Source organism: Ictalurus furcatus, chromosome 6, assembly GCF_023375685.1.
Source record: "Ictalurus furcatus strain D&B chromosome 6, Billie_1.0, whole genome shotgun sequence".
Taxonomy (NCBI): Eukaryota; Metazoa; Chordata; class Actinopteri; order Siluriformes; family Ictaluridae; genus Ictalurus; species Ictalurus furcatus.
This window is the reverse complement of record NC_071260.1, coordinates 22,626,471-22,643,219: the sequence shown is the minus strand read 5'-3', so window position 1 is coordinate 22,643,219 and position 16,749 is coordinate 22,626,471. Positions and strand designations below refer to the sequence as shown.

The 16,749-nt window shown below is 40.7% G+C and overlaps 1 protein-coding gene across 3 annotated transcripts in view; it reads right to left on the bottom strand.

Annotated features, from left to right (window-relative positions):
* The window catches only part of slc4a10b (solute carrier family 4 member 10b), a 64,202-nt gene that overhangs the window by 31,288 nt on the left and 16,165 nt on the right, over positions 1 to 16,749 (bottom strand). For all 3 annotated transcript variants that reach the window (XR_008386141.1, XM_053627167.1, XM_053627166.1), the window contains exons 3-4: positions 11,729 to 11,810; positions 2,179 to 2,322 (exon numbers count right to left, since the gene is read on the bottom strand). Coding sequence is in view for 2 of the 3 variants with exons in the window: in XM_053627167.1 (XP_053483142.1) it covers positions 2,179 to 2,322; positions 11,729 to 11,810 (226 nt within the window). In the remaining variant the exon portion in view is untranslated. The remainder of the gene's footprint in view (positions 1 to 2,178; positions 2,323 to 11,728; positions 11,811 to 16,749) is intronic.

Here is a 16,749-nt window from a genome sequence, read left to right as displayed (position 1 = left end):
CAAAATACAAATTATACAAAGAGACAAATTACAAAACCACAACTACACAAGTTTTGTGTAGTTTAAACAAAAGTGCTGGGTAATGGCAAGCACAGCTTTTCTTTTGACTATGCTTGCTATTTGTAATGATTATGTACTTGAAATCAATCAGACCACTGCAAATTTTTCTTAAATCGGTATCTCTACATGTATGGCAACCATTTGATTCCAGCATCTGTCGAATTCCAACACAGGCACATCGCATTCTACTGAATGAGGTACCGATTAGGTGATCACCTGAACCAAATTTTATTTAAGGAGTAAAAATATAAAATCCACTGCTGTGGTCATCACTATCCTCTTTCATTAGGACCAGCTGGATGGCAAAGACAGCGCTAGTAGTACCTCAAAAGTAATTGGAATCAAAAGATACCTATTGCCCATGCCAAAAGAGTTGAAAAGGAAAGTTTTGAGTGAGGAAAATAAGGGTTCAATTCTGGCTTAGAGGGATACAGTGAGCCTCGGGTTGCTTCCATCCTTAAAATTTAAAATACAGCGGTTCATAAGAAAAAGGTCAAGCAGCAGACACTGGGGACAACAACGCTACAGAATGGCAGAGGGCAAAAACAACTCTCCACTGACTGGGATGACCACCAACTCATTTGAATGTCTCTTAACCGTAGGATGATCTCAAGTGACCTACAAAAAGATTGGCAAATGGTAGCTGGGGTGAAGTGCATGGTGGACAGTTCGAAACAGGCTTCTAGGGGCAGGGCTGAAGTCATGCAAATCTAGAAAAAAGCCCTTCATCAATGAGAAGCAAAGAAGAGCCAGGCTGAGGTTTGCAAAAGACCATAAGGATTGGAGTAAGGTCATCTTCTCTGATGAGTCCAATTTTCTGCTTTGCCCAACACCTGGTTGTCTAATGGTCAGACAGAGACCTGGAGAGGCCTACAAGCCACAGTCTCTCACACCCACTGTGACACTGAGGATCCGTGATGATCTGGGATGTTTCAGCAAGGCTGGAATCAGGCAGATTTGTCTTTGTGAAGGACGCATGAATCAGGCCACATACAAGGGTGTCCTGGAAGAAAACTTGCTTCCTTCTACTCTGATGATGTTCCCCAACTCTGAGGATTGGTTTTTCCAGCAGGACAATGCTCCATGCCACACAGCCAGGTCAATCAAGGTGTGGTTGGAGAACCATCAGATCAAGACCCTGTCATGGCCAGCCCAATCTCCAGACCTGAACCCCATTGAAAACCTCTGGAATGTGATCAAGAGGAAGATAGATGGTCACAAGCCATCAAAAAAGCTGAGCTGCTTGAATTTTTGTGCCAGGAGTGGCATAAAGTCACGCAAAATATTAATTTGTGAACTCTTCCTAAGTTAAAACATTGGTATTGTGTTGTTTAAAAAATTAATATGAACTTATTTTCTTTGCATTATTCGAGGTCTGACAACACTGTATCTTTTTTGTGATTTTGACCAGTTGTCATTTTCTGCAAATAAATTATCTAAATGCCAATTTTTATTTGGAATTTTAGAGAAATGTTGTCAGTAGTTTATAGAATAAAACAAAAATGTCCATTTTACCCAAAGACATACCTATAAATAGTAAAACCAGAGAAAGTGATAATTTTGCAGTGGTCTCTTAATTTTTCCAGAGCTATATATATATTTTTTAAAAAGATGCAACCATAATATATACTAGTAACATTTTCTTAGCAATCATATTCAATACAGTGACCATTCATCACCTTACAGCAGTAGGACCCATTTTCAAAACAAATCTCTTTATTTCAGACAAACTCTGAAATATACAATACATTTTGAAACCTACACAATAACTAGGTCAATTACATAAACACAAATGTCTCAGTGCGTGAACAGACCCAAATTGAACACATACAGTAATCATTAGCCAGTACTAAGCTTGCAGAGACGAAGCCCATTATCTATTCTGTTTCATTTGCAAACTGCATTATTCCTGCTGTTTAATAATGTTACTGACATCCTTACAGAGAAAGAGGAGTGACTCATAAACATGCAGCAGCTGGATAAATGAACACTGAGTACAGCGAGAAAGCTGCTTAGTATTTTGGAACCCAGATAACACAAAAGGAGTAGTTTAGAGATGGTAGGAAAGAGAGACAGACAGAGAGCTTAGAGGACAGAGAAACGAGAAGGAAAGATTACCATATGCAGGTGATTCTTGTCCATCACACACTCCTGAGTCTCTCTCCCTGCTCCTCTTTCTGTGTCTGTGGCCGTGATGGCGGTGGCGTCTGTGGCTTCGGCGTCCCAGAGGCACATGCACCCCGATATACAATGTTCTATGACCTGGGTGTAAACACAGACACTGAAGTGATCACCCCATAATATTACAGCTCTAAAAACCATCTCAACTAAAAGTAAAAATAAAAAATTATTCAGACAGATCCATTTTAAATGCCATATTCTACAGAGGATTAAACTTCCTGTTTAATGTTACATCTCTGTGTAATATGCCAGTTCATCCAAACAATTTAATATCATTATAGAACCAAAGAAAAATATTTTTAATGGTGTTGAAAATTAAGGTTAATAATAAATAGCATGCTTTAAATCTTTTAATCCAGATTGGAATGATGTGAGGGTCATGATATTTCCAGTTCACTAAACGTGGATAGAAACAGCTAAATGTGAGCCACAATGAAAAATTATATAGTCACTTTCTGTTGTATTTTAATTTAATTAGGCCTCAGGGACAACACTTTTAATATCTCATTTTAACATCTGCCACCAACACACACACTAACACTAACACTAACACTCACTCTCACTCACTCTCTCTCTCTCTCTCTCTCTCTCTGTCTCACTCACACACATGCACACATACACACACACACACACACACACACTTATTTCTGTTTAATCTAAATCTTTGTGAGGTATTTACACGTGTGCTATGTGTGTTATGTATACAATTATTGTAATAATTAATTTTATTCCTACAGCTATGATGGTAACACACATAGCCACCGAGTGTGAGTGGTAACTAAACCTGTTATTTTGCTTTCACTCAGAAGGACAGCATTAAGTGGGAAGGCACTAACAGTCAGTGCAGAGTTATAAATATCTTACGCTATAAAATGAGACAGGAACACTAAGCAAAGTCTGACCTATACTTGCAGCACTGAGCACACAAGCTCCACCAGTTCACTGAGATGAACATTATACTGCAGGTGTTGGTTACAACATATATTATATAATTACAAAATTAAGTGAACATAACATCTTTTAATTCAAATGCATTATTGAACATATATTGTGTGACTATTATTATTCACACAACAGTTAAATCAGGTCCACTAATTCGACCTATATTTCCTATAACTACACTGGGACGTTTCACTGTGTGTATCACTCTGCTCGTCTGTGTTCACCACATAACTTCCACTTCCTAGTTTGAAACAGTTACTACAGTACAGTTAGCAACATCATCAGCAGACATGGCAACTGTGGGCTGTTATTCTGAATAATTCTGCACTTTATTTATCCCTTATTAAGTAATTCAATCAAGCAATATCACATAAACAAGAGTGTGATAATACTGAATATCGCCCTCTTGGCTCATACGGTGCCTACGGTGAATCACACCATGCTAATATACAGTATAACCGCACTCTTGCTTGTGTAATATTGCTTAATTGAATTACTTCTTAAGGGAGAAATTAAGTACAAAATTATCATTCAGAATAACAGCCCACAGTACGTTATACCTACACTGTGTATAATGTGCAGTGTTACTTTGAATGATAATGTGGCATATTATTTCTCTATTGATAGGTTTTTTCCTGTAAGCATATATTTCCTGTAAGCACCTGTTGTTCTTGAAATTTTTTTATCTTTGGCTGCATCCGAAACTGCATACTTACCTACTATATAAGTGAAAAGCAGTATTACAGAGGGGTAGTATATCCAAATTCTCAGTAGGCAAGAAACAGTAGGCGAGAGATACCCGGATGGAGTACTGCTTCTGGCGAGATTTTGCAGTATGTAACCGATGCACACTACGCGAGTCAAATAATCCCATGATGCAACGGGACTGGTGCGTACGAGCTCATAAAAAAAAAAAACGCGGAAGACAGCATCAGCTCTTTTTAAGTATTAAACCTTGGTTAAACAGGACTTGTTTAACAATACCTGAATAAATTGTTAACTTGTTTAAGATTTTTGCGTTTATGATGACGTCGAAGGTCACATGACAATGCTAACATGGTGGATGTAGTATGTTCGGGATTGTAGTCATAATACACACACATACTGATTAGTACGTACTGATTCTCGAATGCAGCACATACTGTTATAGTATGCAATTACAGACGCAGCCTCTTTCTGTAAAAAATGGTCATTCGTTCAGTCACAAATTTCCCTCTGCTCTCTTTCGCTTTGTTTATATTAAACATATGTGTTTTGTTTTGACTTTAAGTCTTGTCTTCACCCCTGTCCTGCGATTGGAATGTTTCCTGATTGTACTCACCTGTTCGCAGTTCATTCACTTGATTAGTTTATGTGTTTATACCCTCCTGTGTCGTTGTCACTTTGTGAAGTCTTGTCAGTTGTATTGTTTGTTCCTGAGCCTTGGTTTCTCTTTCAGTGGTTCTTGTTTTTGACTTTGCTCATGTTTTTGTTCCTTTTCAAAAGGAACTCAATGTTGCGTGAGCTGCAGGCTGTGAGAAGTGCCCTTGCGCATGAGTAGTATCTGAAGTCTGTGTAAAATCAAGTCAAATTATAGGCCTGCCATGGTCAGGTGAAGTGGCATTTTGTGCGTCGCGTGACTATAAAACGGCGCCTGTAAACTGCGTCATCAGCTCTTTTGTCTTTAGTGCAGCTGTATGTCAGCTGTCTGTGTGAACATGCCTAAAACTCTTTACTGCTTTCTATTTTCAAAAGAATTTTTTTTTTTTTCTCTTCTGTCACAAGCCTGTGCTACTCCCTGCTCTAGTGTTATTAAAGAGGGGAAAAAATGCAACACACTGCACTGCAACACAACTTCGGCCGCAGTTGAGGAAGCCAGCCGGCTCAGATCCTGGGGGTCTCGTATGGATCTGGAGGGGGAATTGGAGACGAGCGCCACTCTATGTCTCACTTTTTTTTTAATCTGAGGAGCCAGAGGGGGGAGCCAGTGCATCATTTTTATGGGAGTGGAGCATGCTCATTCTCAAAGTATATATATACAGAGGGGCGAGACAGTGAAAAGGAGAGCGCTCCCTCACGCAGCAGAAAACTCCCCTTTTTTCCAGGAAGTGCACCATGAAGTGTAAGGCTTCTGGGGAGAGCCGTATTTATAACCCCATGGCGTCGGATTATTTGGTCATCGTGGAGGATACACAGTATGGCTATTTTGCTATACTGAAGGTGGAGGGGGCGCTTGCGAGCCACCTCTCTCCATCAATGGCAGCAAAATCAAGGGGGCCGGCTTTGCCATCCAGGCTGTGTAAGACCACCTCGGCGTTGGTTGGTGAAGCCTATGCGGCAGTGGGTCTTGCTTGTGGGCATCGGCATACAATAGCAGTCTTGCAGACCTGCTGAATTGTGAGGGAGGCACAGAAGGCAAATGTTGCACCCATCTCGCCCCCCCAGCCCGCAGAAGGCCAGGGGGACCGAGTGGCCACAGTCACAGCCTGCTAGTAGGCCCGATTTAAATATGATCATCAGTGCCCAAAAAGGCAAAAAGAAGTGGTCCTGAGGGGCCACAGAGGGAGGTGTCAGGGGACAAAATGTTAAGGCAGTTAGCCCCCAGTATTACTGTAGGGCTCCCCTAGTCAATGTCATCCTAAGTTTTCAGTTTCTCTGGTCAGCGAGCTGTCACAGGGCAACAAAAATCTGATGCTTTCCCACCAACAAAATGTGGAAAGTTAACGTCACTAAAGACCATCTGGCAGCATGGAAACTACTGCCAAACGTGTCTCCACGGGCTCTGTCATCCATAGTAAAGGGTTCCGGGTCCAGTTCATAGCTCAACCCCCCACCCACACCCCCCATTTCAGAGGCGTGCTCATCACAGTAGTCAGCACAATGCAAAGCCCGGAAGTAGATCTCTCTTGGACAAAGTGGCCATAGAACATCGACCTCTTTCTCTGAGGGAGGGAGCTTTACAGCCGTTATTTCCTGGTCCACAGAAATGATGGGGTATGCAGCCAATTTTATATCTGCGTCATCTGAACCGTACTCTTCGGACATACAGGTTCAGGATGTTGACACTGAAACTTATCGTTCCACAGACTCAGTTTGAGGATTGGTTTGTGATGATAGATCTAAAAAAAGATGTACGATTCGGAATTCGATGGAGTAGGATGTGAAGTTGGAGGCTCCTGCTGATTTCGATTAAAATTGTAATTAATTTGTGCTTTTCGGTCATACAATATATTTTGACTTATTCTACTCTGTTTCCTTGTTTGCAATTTTAACTTTGTGGTACTTTAAAATGTCTGGAAAGAACACGAAAACCCGTGGTAGCATTCAGACACGACTGAGGCCAAGTGTGCGTGCTGTGAGCGAGTCCCCTTCTCCCCCTGTATCCACGTCGCCGAGCGGTGACCCTGACTTCGCCGCACTCAGGCTTGAGTTGCTGGCTTTACTCAGGAAGGCCATTGCCGATATTTTAAAAAAGGAGCTCCAGAAGCTCCAGGAGTCTCTCGGGGGTGCTCTGTCTACTATCCAGCCTGACCTGCAGGCCGTGAAGACACAGCTGGCTAGTGATAAAGTCATTACCAAGGCCACCATATCAACACTGAAAGGTACTGTTGGGGAAATGGGGCACGCTCTCTCCGGTTGCACCGATGACATAGTTCATATGAAGACTACTATCAAGTCTCTCACTGCGACCGTGACTCAATTAGAGAATAAATGTGAGGATTTGGAGTCGAGGTCACGGCGCAATAACGTTAGGATAGTCAGAGTTCCAGAGGGCGCTGACACATGTACAACTGCTGCTGTAGCGGCCTTGTTAAAGGAGGCGTTTGGTCTGGAGAAGGAGCCGGTTTTGGACCGGTCCCACCGGACCCTTCAGCCGAGGCCCAAGCCTGGTGAACAACCACGAGCTATTGTGTGCAGATTCCACTATCACAGTGACTGTGTTGACATTTTACTCCGTGCGAAAGAGATCCAGCGGATTAAAGCGAGGGATTTGACCATCTCCGTTTTACCTGACTACACAGCCAAGACCACCCGGGCCCGGGCCGCATTTTACGAGGTTCGGCGTCAACTTCGTGGTATTGAGGGCGCTCGATATGGAAAACTTCACCCAGCTAGGCTTCGCATTACATATAATGGTGTTCAGAAAGACTTTATTTCAGCGAAGGAAGCAGGAGACTATGTTAAACTCTTGATATCGGGTTGAACTGCATCACCTACACAGCGGAGTCTTTTTCGATCTTCTTTTATTTTCATTTTTTGCACTCGGCCTTCCAGCTGTACAGAATTCGGATTCTTATTGAAGATATTGTCATTGCATTACTCCACCTAGATTTTGTGGACTTACTCCTCTTAAATTTACTTCTGTATTAATGTGTTTCTCTGTTTTGATGCTCTGACCGGGTTAGAGTTTCTGTTTATTTAATTTTATTACTGTTATCTCCTCGGCTTTACGTGCTACACTGTTATATTATTTGTTACAAGTCTTTAAAAAGTAAGGACATCATATTTATTATTGTGTGCAGACTGTTTATCAGTCTTGGTAATTTTGTTGGTTAGTCCAGCTTACTCTCCGAGTTGTTTTCACATTGTGGACAACGTTCGGTTTCTGTAGGATACACTGCTGTCTCATTTGTTTATGGAGACTTTGGGTGTGGGAGTTTGGAGGATTGTGAGAGTAAGCAGAACATGCCAATGCTTTGAAGGATGTAATGTTATTTAATTGAGAATCTGTTTTTAGAGGATTTAAACCTAACATGGTGAACAAATTATATTATAGAATTCAGGCAATTTTACTGGGGTTATCTCATACAGTGTAGCAAGTAATAATCTGGAAGGACCTTTGTAATATCACAGTCTAAAACTGGATTTAAAGAGAAGCAAATTAGTAAATGAATCACATGTAAATGAATCATACGTAAATGAATCACATGTAAATGAATCATACGTAAATGAATCACATGTAAATGAATCATACGTAAATGAATCACATGAAAATGTATCACTTGAATATGAATGACATGAAAATGTATCACTTGAATATGAATGACATGAAAATGAATCTCATAAAAATGAATCACATGTAAATTAATCATACGGAAATGAATCACATGTAAATGAATCACATGTAAATGAACCATATGAAATTGAATAAATAAATTAAAGACATAAAAAAAGATGTACATTCCATTGCCCAGTCACAGGAAGTTCCTGAGGTTTGCATCTGGAGGCAACGTGTATCAATATCAGTTCTTCCTTTTGCTAATTTTATCCCATCGCACCTTCATGAAGTGCACTTTCACACTGGCTCCTTTGCTATTCCAGGGCATCCATGCGCAAAACTACCTTCATTCTAGCGTGGTCCAGGAAGTTGGCGATTCAACACTGAGATGTTGTTCTTGTCCATGTAAGGAACTTGGGGCTTAGGTTGAACCTCAGAGAAGGTTCGAGAGCAACTTTTCTAGGGTTTATGCGGGAGTCTAATACAATGAGGGTGTGTCTATCCCCAACACATGTAATCGCACATGATAGGGCAGTCCTATCAACATTGAGCAAGATAGTTATGTGACTAAGTTAGGTCTGGGCATCCCCTCCAGTCTCTATGGAGACTGTTGTTGCTTATGGCAGCAGCAGCCAACATCATACCATTGGGCCCATTGCACATGAGACCATTCAGTGGTGGCTGAAAGTCGGGGGTATCCTTCAAGGACAAAACCCCTGAGATTAATCAGTGTCACGTGGCGATGCCTACATGCTCTGAGAACTTGGAGGTGTCCCCGGTTTCTAGCCTCGGATCACACTCTAGAGGCATCTCTTATCACAACAGAATAATGTCAGATGCCTCCCTCATGGTCTCTGGAGTGGCCCTGATCTAGTATGGCATATAAATCACCTAGAGTTGTGGGCCATTCTCCTAGCATTGAAATTCTTCTCCTCAGTTGAGAGGTCACCATGTGTTAGACAATATGGTGGTGGTCTCATACATCAACCACCAAGGAGGATTATGTTCGTGCCCCCTGTTCAGGCAGGCTCAACTAATTCTTCTCTGGCAGAGCGGAAGTTTTATGGAGTCCATATGGCGGAGGTTTGGCCAAGTGGATGTGGGAGTGTTTGTCTAAGGAGATACAACTCACTGCCCACTGTGGTTCGCCCTCACTCCTCCCGCAGCAAAAAAAGGTCAGGGCTGGATGCCATGGTACACACATAACCGAGGTCACATCTGTACACTTTTCCCCTGATCTCTCTGCTCCCACAGGTTCTAGCGAGAGTTCACCAAGATCATGCTACAACTGCTGCTTGTAGCAACGAATTGGCCTGCTCAAATTTGATTCTCTGAGATAATATCTCTGCTGGACGGCACTACCTGGAAGATTCCCGTTCAGGGATCTATTGTTTCAAGCCAGAAGGTTGATTTATCAACCTCGGCCCGAAGTATGGAAACTGTGAGTCTTGCCCCTGAGGGGCACCAGCTCATACATTCCGGGTTTTCAATTGAGTTTGTAGAGACCATGTTAAATGCTAGGAACATCAGTGAGACCCAGTAAACTGCACAATGGCTACAATCCTGGAGTTTTCACAGGAACATTTTTCAGCAAGGTTGACTCCTTCTACAATTAGGGTCTACATGGCCGCCATTTCAGCCAGTCACACCCCTGTTGATGGAGCCCCTGTGACAGGCCATACCCTCAGTATGACGGAGTGGATATACTCGTTCCCACAGCATGAAGTTCAAGCAACGTTGAGTTCCCTTTGAAAGGGAACGCCTGGGTTACGCATGTAATCCTGTTCCCTGAGAAGGGAACAGAAAGTTGCGTAGCGTTGTCATACTGGGTTACGCCTGTAAACTGTGTATGCGCTTCAGACAAAGAGAAGCTGATGACGTGGTTTATAGGTGCCGTTTTATAGTCACGCGACGTGCGTTATGCCACGTCACCTTACCATGGCAGGCCTATAAATATGCATGATTTTACAAAGACTTCAGATAATGGTCATGCGTGAGGGTGCTTCCCACAGTGTGAAGCTCACACAACATTGAGTCCCTTCTCAGGGAAAGGGGTTACATGCATAACCCATGCATGTTATGTCATGAATAATCCTTGCTTAATGTTGTCTGCCTGTGTTTTGACTTCTGCACTAGTGTCCTGCCTCTAAGAATTACATGTTATGCTTCATTTATTTATATTTAATTTTCACATGGATGTACTTGCATACTTGCATGTACATAGATGATGTTTTTTACTCAATTGAGTGTAGCTTGTTGATACTACAGTTTTCATATGGCCTAATACACAAAGGCTGGGGCTAACAAAAACAATAATATGACCAAGAAGCTATGTCACTAAGCAACATGAAAATACAAACCTGTATTTTGTGATGAGTTCAATGAATTGTACAGTCATTAAAATCTGTCTAAATGGGTTACTGATGTTTAAAAGCACATATACAGATGGTTGTAAAATAGTTTTCATTACAGTTGTGTTATGCATTTTAAATCTGGAAATCTGGAATCAATGTAGTTTCAGGCCAAAGACAGATGGTCTTTAAGGCCTTTATAGGTCTTTAAATGATTGTCTGTAAAGTAATTCCCAAGAATAAAATGTTCATGTGTTCAGTCAATTTCAATGAGAGATCACATTTAATTCCTCTCCGCACTCTTTCCAGATAAAACTAGACATCCTGCATTATGTACATTCCAAAAGGCTAGATGGTGAGAGACAGAAAGAGAGAGATAGAGAGAGAGTATAATGTAGACTATAGTCATGACACATTACTAGCAACTAGCAGCTACAATACAGAAGCATACCATCACTAACTATCTCATCTACATAAGGCAGTTTTTACATTAATAAATCATTATAATTTTTAAAGAAGGAAAAAAATGACTTGTGTGTAAACAAACAAGCTGGAGCTACTTTTACCAAAAAAGAAAAAAAAAGACAGAAGGAAACAGAAGTGGAAACATATCATTATTTCAGATATATGTAGGTGGCTAAGGCCAAATTTAAAAACAAATAATATGATGTTAATGTTTCCCCAACTTAAAATGAGATAGTATAATTATTTTTGCATGTTTTATATAATAAATGTGCAAATAAAACCATTACTGTGGTTTTCTGCTCTCACAGAGAGATAGAGCAAGATACAGAAATAGCTCCATTGCTGACGTCAAAAATTACTGCCATCTTCTCTGCTGTGTTTTTCCTTTTCAAGAGACACGCTCTTAACCCCATGATACCATCCACATTATATCCCCTTCTATTCATGTATCATGAGTAACACACACACACACAAACACACACACACACAAACATCTCTCTCTCTCTCTCTCTCTCTCTCTCTCTCTCTCTCTCTTTCTCTTTCTCTGTTAGGCACAAGTTTATATCGGTTCTGCCAGCCTGAGCTGGTGCGATGTGATCCTGAGTTCCACCCACACATGTTCTCTCTCTCTCTCTCATTCTCTCACTCTGCATCACATCTCTGCACTGTGTGAATGTGTGAACATGTGTGTGTTTGTGCATGTGTATGGCTGATCTCATGTGGATTGTCCACTTTCATTTTCTGTTATTACCTTCAAGCTCCTCTTGTTCTAAATTGGCCTTCGGCATGGAGCGAGTGCCTCCTCTGTCCACCACTGCCTCCTCATCCCCTCTCTAGGAGAAAGAAAGAAAGAAAGAAAGAAAGAAAGAAAGTGAGAGGGAGAAAGAGAGCGAGAGAGAGAGAGAGAGTGTGTGCACAGTCAGCCATATTCCTCACTGTCAGGGTGTAACAGATCCTCAGGTTCATGCTGCTCTCTTTGCTCTTTCTCCCTCTGCCAGCCCCATGGCTCTAATCCAACTCTCACATTCACACAAGCAACGTGCTGCCCAGGTCACTCACCACACAACAACACACACATTTCCACACTAGGCTTCTGCATGTGCAGTTACTATGTATCATTGTGCATTTTTTATAGGACACACGTGATTCTTATTCAACATAAATATGTAAACATCTTGATAATTTAACCATTTGGCCACTAGGAAAACTAAGATAAAAATGTTATTTAACAGATAAAATCTCTTTAAAAACACTGAAACATTAGAAACAAATCTTCAGGCAAACCTTTCCAGACAGTATGACCATCAGAGCCAGAAGCCATGTAGAAACACAGTGTTACCATAATTACAGGTGTTCATTTATTTTTAGTTGTAGTTTATTTTAGTTGTAGTTCACAATTCTTTCAGTGCTAAAACAGTTCCTATATCTGCAACAACAGAGGTATATTTAATAGACCCCAATGACCAAATGACCAAACAATCCTTAATGTCTTATACTGGCAATCATGTTAATGTATTTAATAGATTTCATTACAACAAGTATTTTTATACTGTATATAAGACATGGTTTGTGGTCTTGATTGTATATCAATGATTGTGGAATTGCAGGATGTAGTCACCTTTCCTACTAAGAAAAGAAATGTAATGCCACTAGAAATCATGGTTCTGACAACTCTCTAGTACTTGGACACAGAAACAAATGCAATTATACAGTGCAGAAGAACTGGGAACATCTGTCATCTGTAAATAGTGCAAATTAAGTAGTAGTAAACACCCTCCCACAGTCGGCAGATATAGTCTAACAAAGATTTAGTTTAGATGTTCACCAGGTACAATTCCATGGTTACTCAGAGGTAACGGCTATTTTATATTGATATTGTAGTTGAATACTGTGTGTATATATATACCGATCATCCAAAACATTAAAACCACTGACAGGTGAAGTGAACAAATATTGATTATCACGTTACAGTAGCACCTGTCAAAGGGTGGGATAGATTAGGCAGCAAGTGAACAGTCGAAGTTGATGTGTTGGAAGTAGGGAAAATAGGCAAGCGTAAGGATCAGAGCGACTCTGACAAGGGCCAAATTGTGATGGATAGATGACTGGGTCACAGCATCTCCAAAACAGCAGGTCTTGTGGGGTGTTCCTGGTATGCAGTGGTTAGTACCTACCAAAAGTGGTCCAAGGAAGGACAACCAGTGAACTGGTGACAGGGTCATTTACGTGCATGGGGAATGAAGGCTAGCCCATCTGGTCCAATCCCACAAAAAAGCTACTGTAGCACAAATTGCTGAAAAAGTTAATGCTGACTATAATAGAAAGGTATCAGAAAGGGGGCATGTGGTTTTAAGGCGGGTTAATGTTAACTTAATGTTATGGCTGATTGGTATACACCCCCGGATTTGTATTAGTAAATTAGTAAAGTGCAATACCCCATGCAACTTTGTATGCAAAGGACAAAGGAACCCTAATCTCTGATTCTTTCCATTGTTAGATGCTCGACAGAAATATCATACTAGCATACACTTATCCATTCCACTCTCTCTAAGCTAACATCTTTCTGTTTACTTACTGCTAATGATAATTACCCATTCAAATCCCCTTTGACCTTTTACATTCTCTTTCAGTGGGCTATGGAAATTAATGCTCTCTCTAATATCCGAAGACAGTTACCATGGCTACTCATGTGGTCAGTCTCTTTAAGCAAAATGTAATTAGAATGTCTTCTCTCCTTGAATCCTTTCACTCTTTCCCAGCCTTGTGATTCGACTTGTGATTTATTTCACTATTCTGAAGTTCATACTTCAACATCAAGACTATGAGGTAGCCTAGACAATGACCGAATGAGTGATGGTAGTTTGTGAAAAGAAAACCATGCAATGTCTAAAGTCAGCATTAACCAATATAGTTACATTCTGCCACATCGCATAACTCTGACCCTCATGTCCCCTCAATTCAATTTAATCAAGGTTAAGGTGGATTTGGAGCCTGGAACACTTGCCGCAAGGTGGGAGAATTCAAGCACAGTGGACTGATGCCAATCCATCACAGTTGATTCTACAGTTAAATTTTATTTTATATGCCTTTAACAAACCACCTTTACAGAAATCTGAATGCAGATTTAGATCCCTAATGAGCCAACTAGAGGTAATATTGGCAAGAAAAAAAACTCCCTGAGACAACATGAAGAAGAAACATTAAGATGAACCAGAAGGGCAATACATCCTTTTCTGGGTGACACCAGATAGTGCAAGTTCAGCACCCCTGTTCCAAATATTACCCACTCTAGAAAGTTGGGAGCACTGTGTTAATTTGAAAATTACAGTCAATCAAGGATTAAGACTTTTGTTGGTTACAGATTGGCACTGTCCTCAGAAAGCCTCATTATCATGCCTAATGCAAATCTGGCACTTATGAGCACTCAAGCACTATTTAAACATCATTTTCCAATTGGATGATCCCCTGTGGAGCCTTCAGAAACTCAAACACAAGTATACACATTTAGGCATGTAGTGCTGAGTATAGGAGAAAGCAGAGGTAGAAATTAAATGGCAGAGCAGCCCATTAAAACAGAGGTCTAGAGGAAAAAGCTTATCCTAAATGTAATTTAAGAGACTAGTGCCAGTACTCCCAAAGTGGGAGTGTGTCCACCAGCAACCACACAATACAGGTGCTGACTCACATCCTGCCATGCTGTACCCACACCTCCTTCACACAGCTTGCAGCTCATCCTGTCCAATAATTTCATACTGCACATTATCAGGCTTCCTTTCCTTTCATATTAAGGTTTTCAGTATCGGGATGCCTATCTTTAAAGAAACATACTATTGAAAAATGGTTGTATACATATTACTTAAGAGCTAAATCCTTATAATTCATCCATAATTCATCAGAATAACCTTGATATTTCAATTGTTAAGATAAGCATGTTACTAGCCAAGTTGCTAAGATCTGATTGCATAACCTTAATTTACTTTGTAAATTGAGGTTGCTGTTTAAAATTGATCCAAGCACATTCTATTCACAATAATACTTTTTCAGGGTGTAATGTGCAATAAAATGATAAATACCAGCAATGGGCAAGTTAATCAACTTTAGTTTATGTTCTTTACTTTAACTTTCCTCTAATGGGCTCCCACAATGTAAGTGATGAAAAGCACATCAACCAAAGTTTAAGATTTCCAAAGCATCCATCACTCTGTGTTGTATGGTCTTGGCCACCGTGCTGCAGCTCAGTGTCAGGGTCTTGGCAATCTTCTTATAGCCTAGGCCATCTTTATGTAGAGCAACAATTCTTTTTTTCAGATCCTCGGAGAGTTCATTGCCATGAGGTGCCATGTTGAACTTCCATTGACCAGTATGAGGGAGTGTGAGAGCCAAAATTTAATGACACCAAATTTAAGAACCTGCTCCCCATTCACAACTGAGACCTTGTAACACTAACAAGTCACATACACTGTATGACACAAGTCGCTGTACACTCACTACTTTACATTGTAGCAAAGTGTCATTTCTTCAGTGTTGTCACATCAAAAGATATAATCAAATATTTACAAAAATGTGAGGGGTGTACTCACTTTTGTGAGATACTGTATGTATATCTTTCACCAAATACACCAAAAGTATGTGGGCACCTAGCCATCAATGTGATATGTGGGCCCATTTGTAGAACACATTTGTCTTTTAAAAATGTCTTTGTACGCTGTATTATCAAGATTTTCCCTTCACTGGAACTAAGGGGCCCAAACCCATTCCTGCATGACAATTCCTCTGTGCACAAAGCGAGCTCCATAAAGACAATTTGCCAAGGTTGGACTAGAAGAACTTAAGTGGGCTGCACAGAGCCCTGACCTCAACCCCAGTGAACAATTTTGAGACTAACTGGAACACTGACTGCCTGCCAAGGCTTCTCCCTTGATATCAGTGCCTGACCTCACTAATGTTCTTGTGGTAGAATGAGCACAAATCCACACATCCAAAATCTAGTGAAAAGCCTTCACAGAAGAGTGGAGGTTATTATAACACCAAAGTGGGACTAAATCTATAATGGGCTGTTCAACAAGCAAATATGATAGTGATTGGTCAGGTGTCCACGTACATATAGTGGACACCCACACACATACACACACACACACACACACACACACACACACACACACACACACACATATGGGGCATTATTGCCTTCTTTTGTATTAATTTTTGCTCGGTGTGTGCATATATTATGTGTCTCTGCTATTTGTGGCTTTCTCAAAAGTCAAGTAGTAGCTTTCATGTTTTTTCTCTTTTATTTTTTTTTAATTTTCTATTTTTTGTTTGTAAATAACTACATGTGTTAGTCCTGTAAACGTGGCCTCGACACAACATTGTGGACTGTACTTTCTGCACTGTATTTTCTGTAATACATAATTGTTGCAACACGTGGCAAGCATCAGTCAGAAGCATCTAGCACACACACACACACACACACACAGGGGCTTTCATTCAGCCATATGGCCTTTGCATGCCATAAAAAATTGAATGAGATTTAATTTGTATAAGAGCTAATCCTTTTATTCCTCCTCCCCTGTTCTCACATACTACCAATGCCTCAAGAAGTGTCCTTTTTCTATGCCATACTGCACATGCTCCCACTGTGTAATCCTTTCAACTACAGCCAGTGAGTGCTCTCCTGCAGACACATGACACTGCACACACAACACACACACACACAGACAAATACACACAAAGACATAAACATCTTAGAGAACACACACTCTCATTATAGAA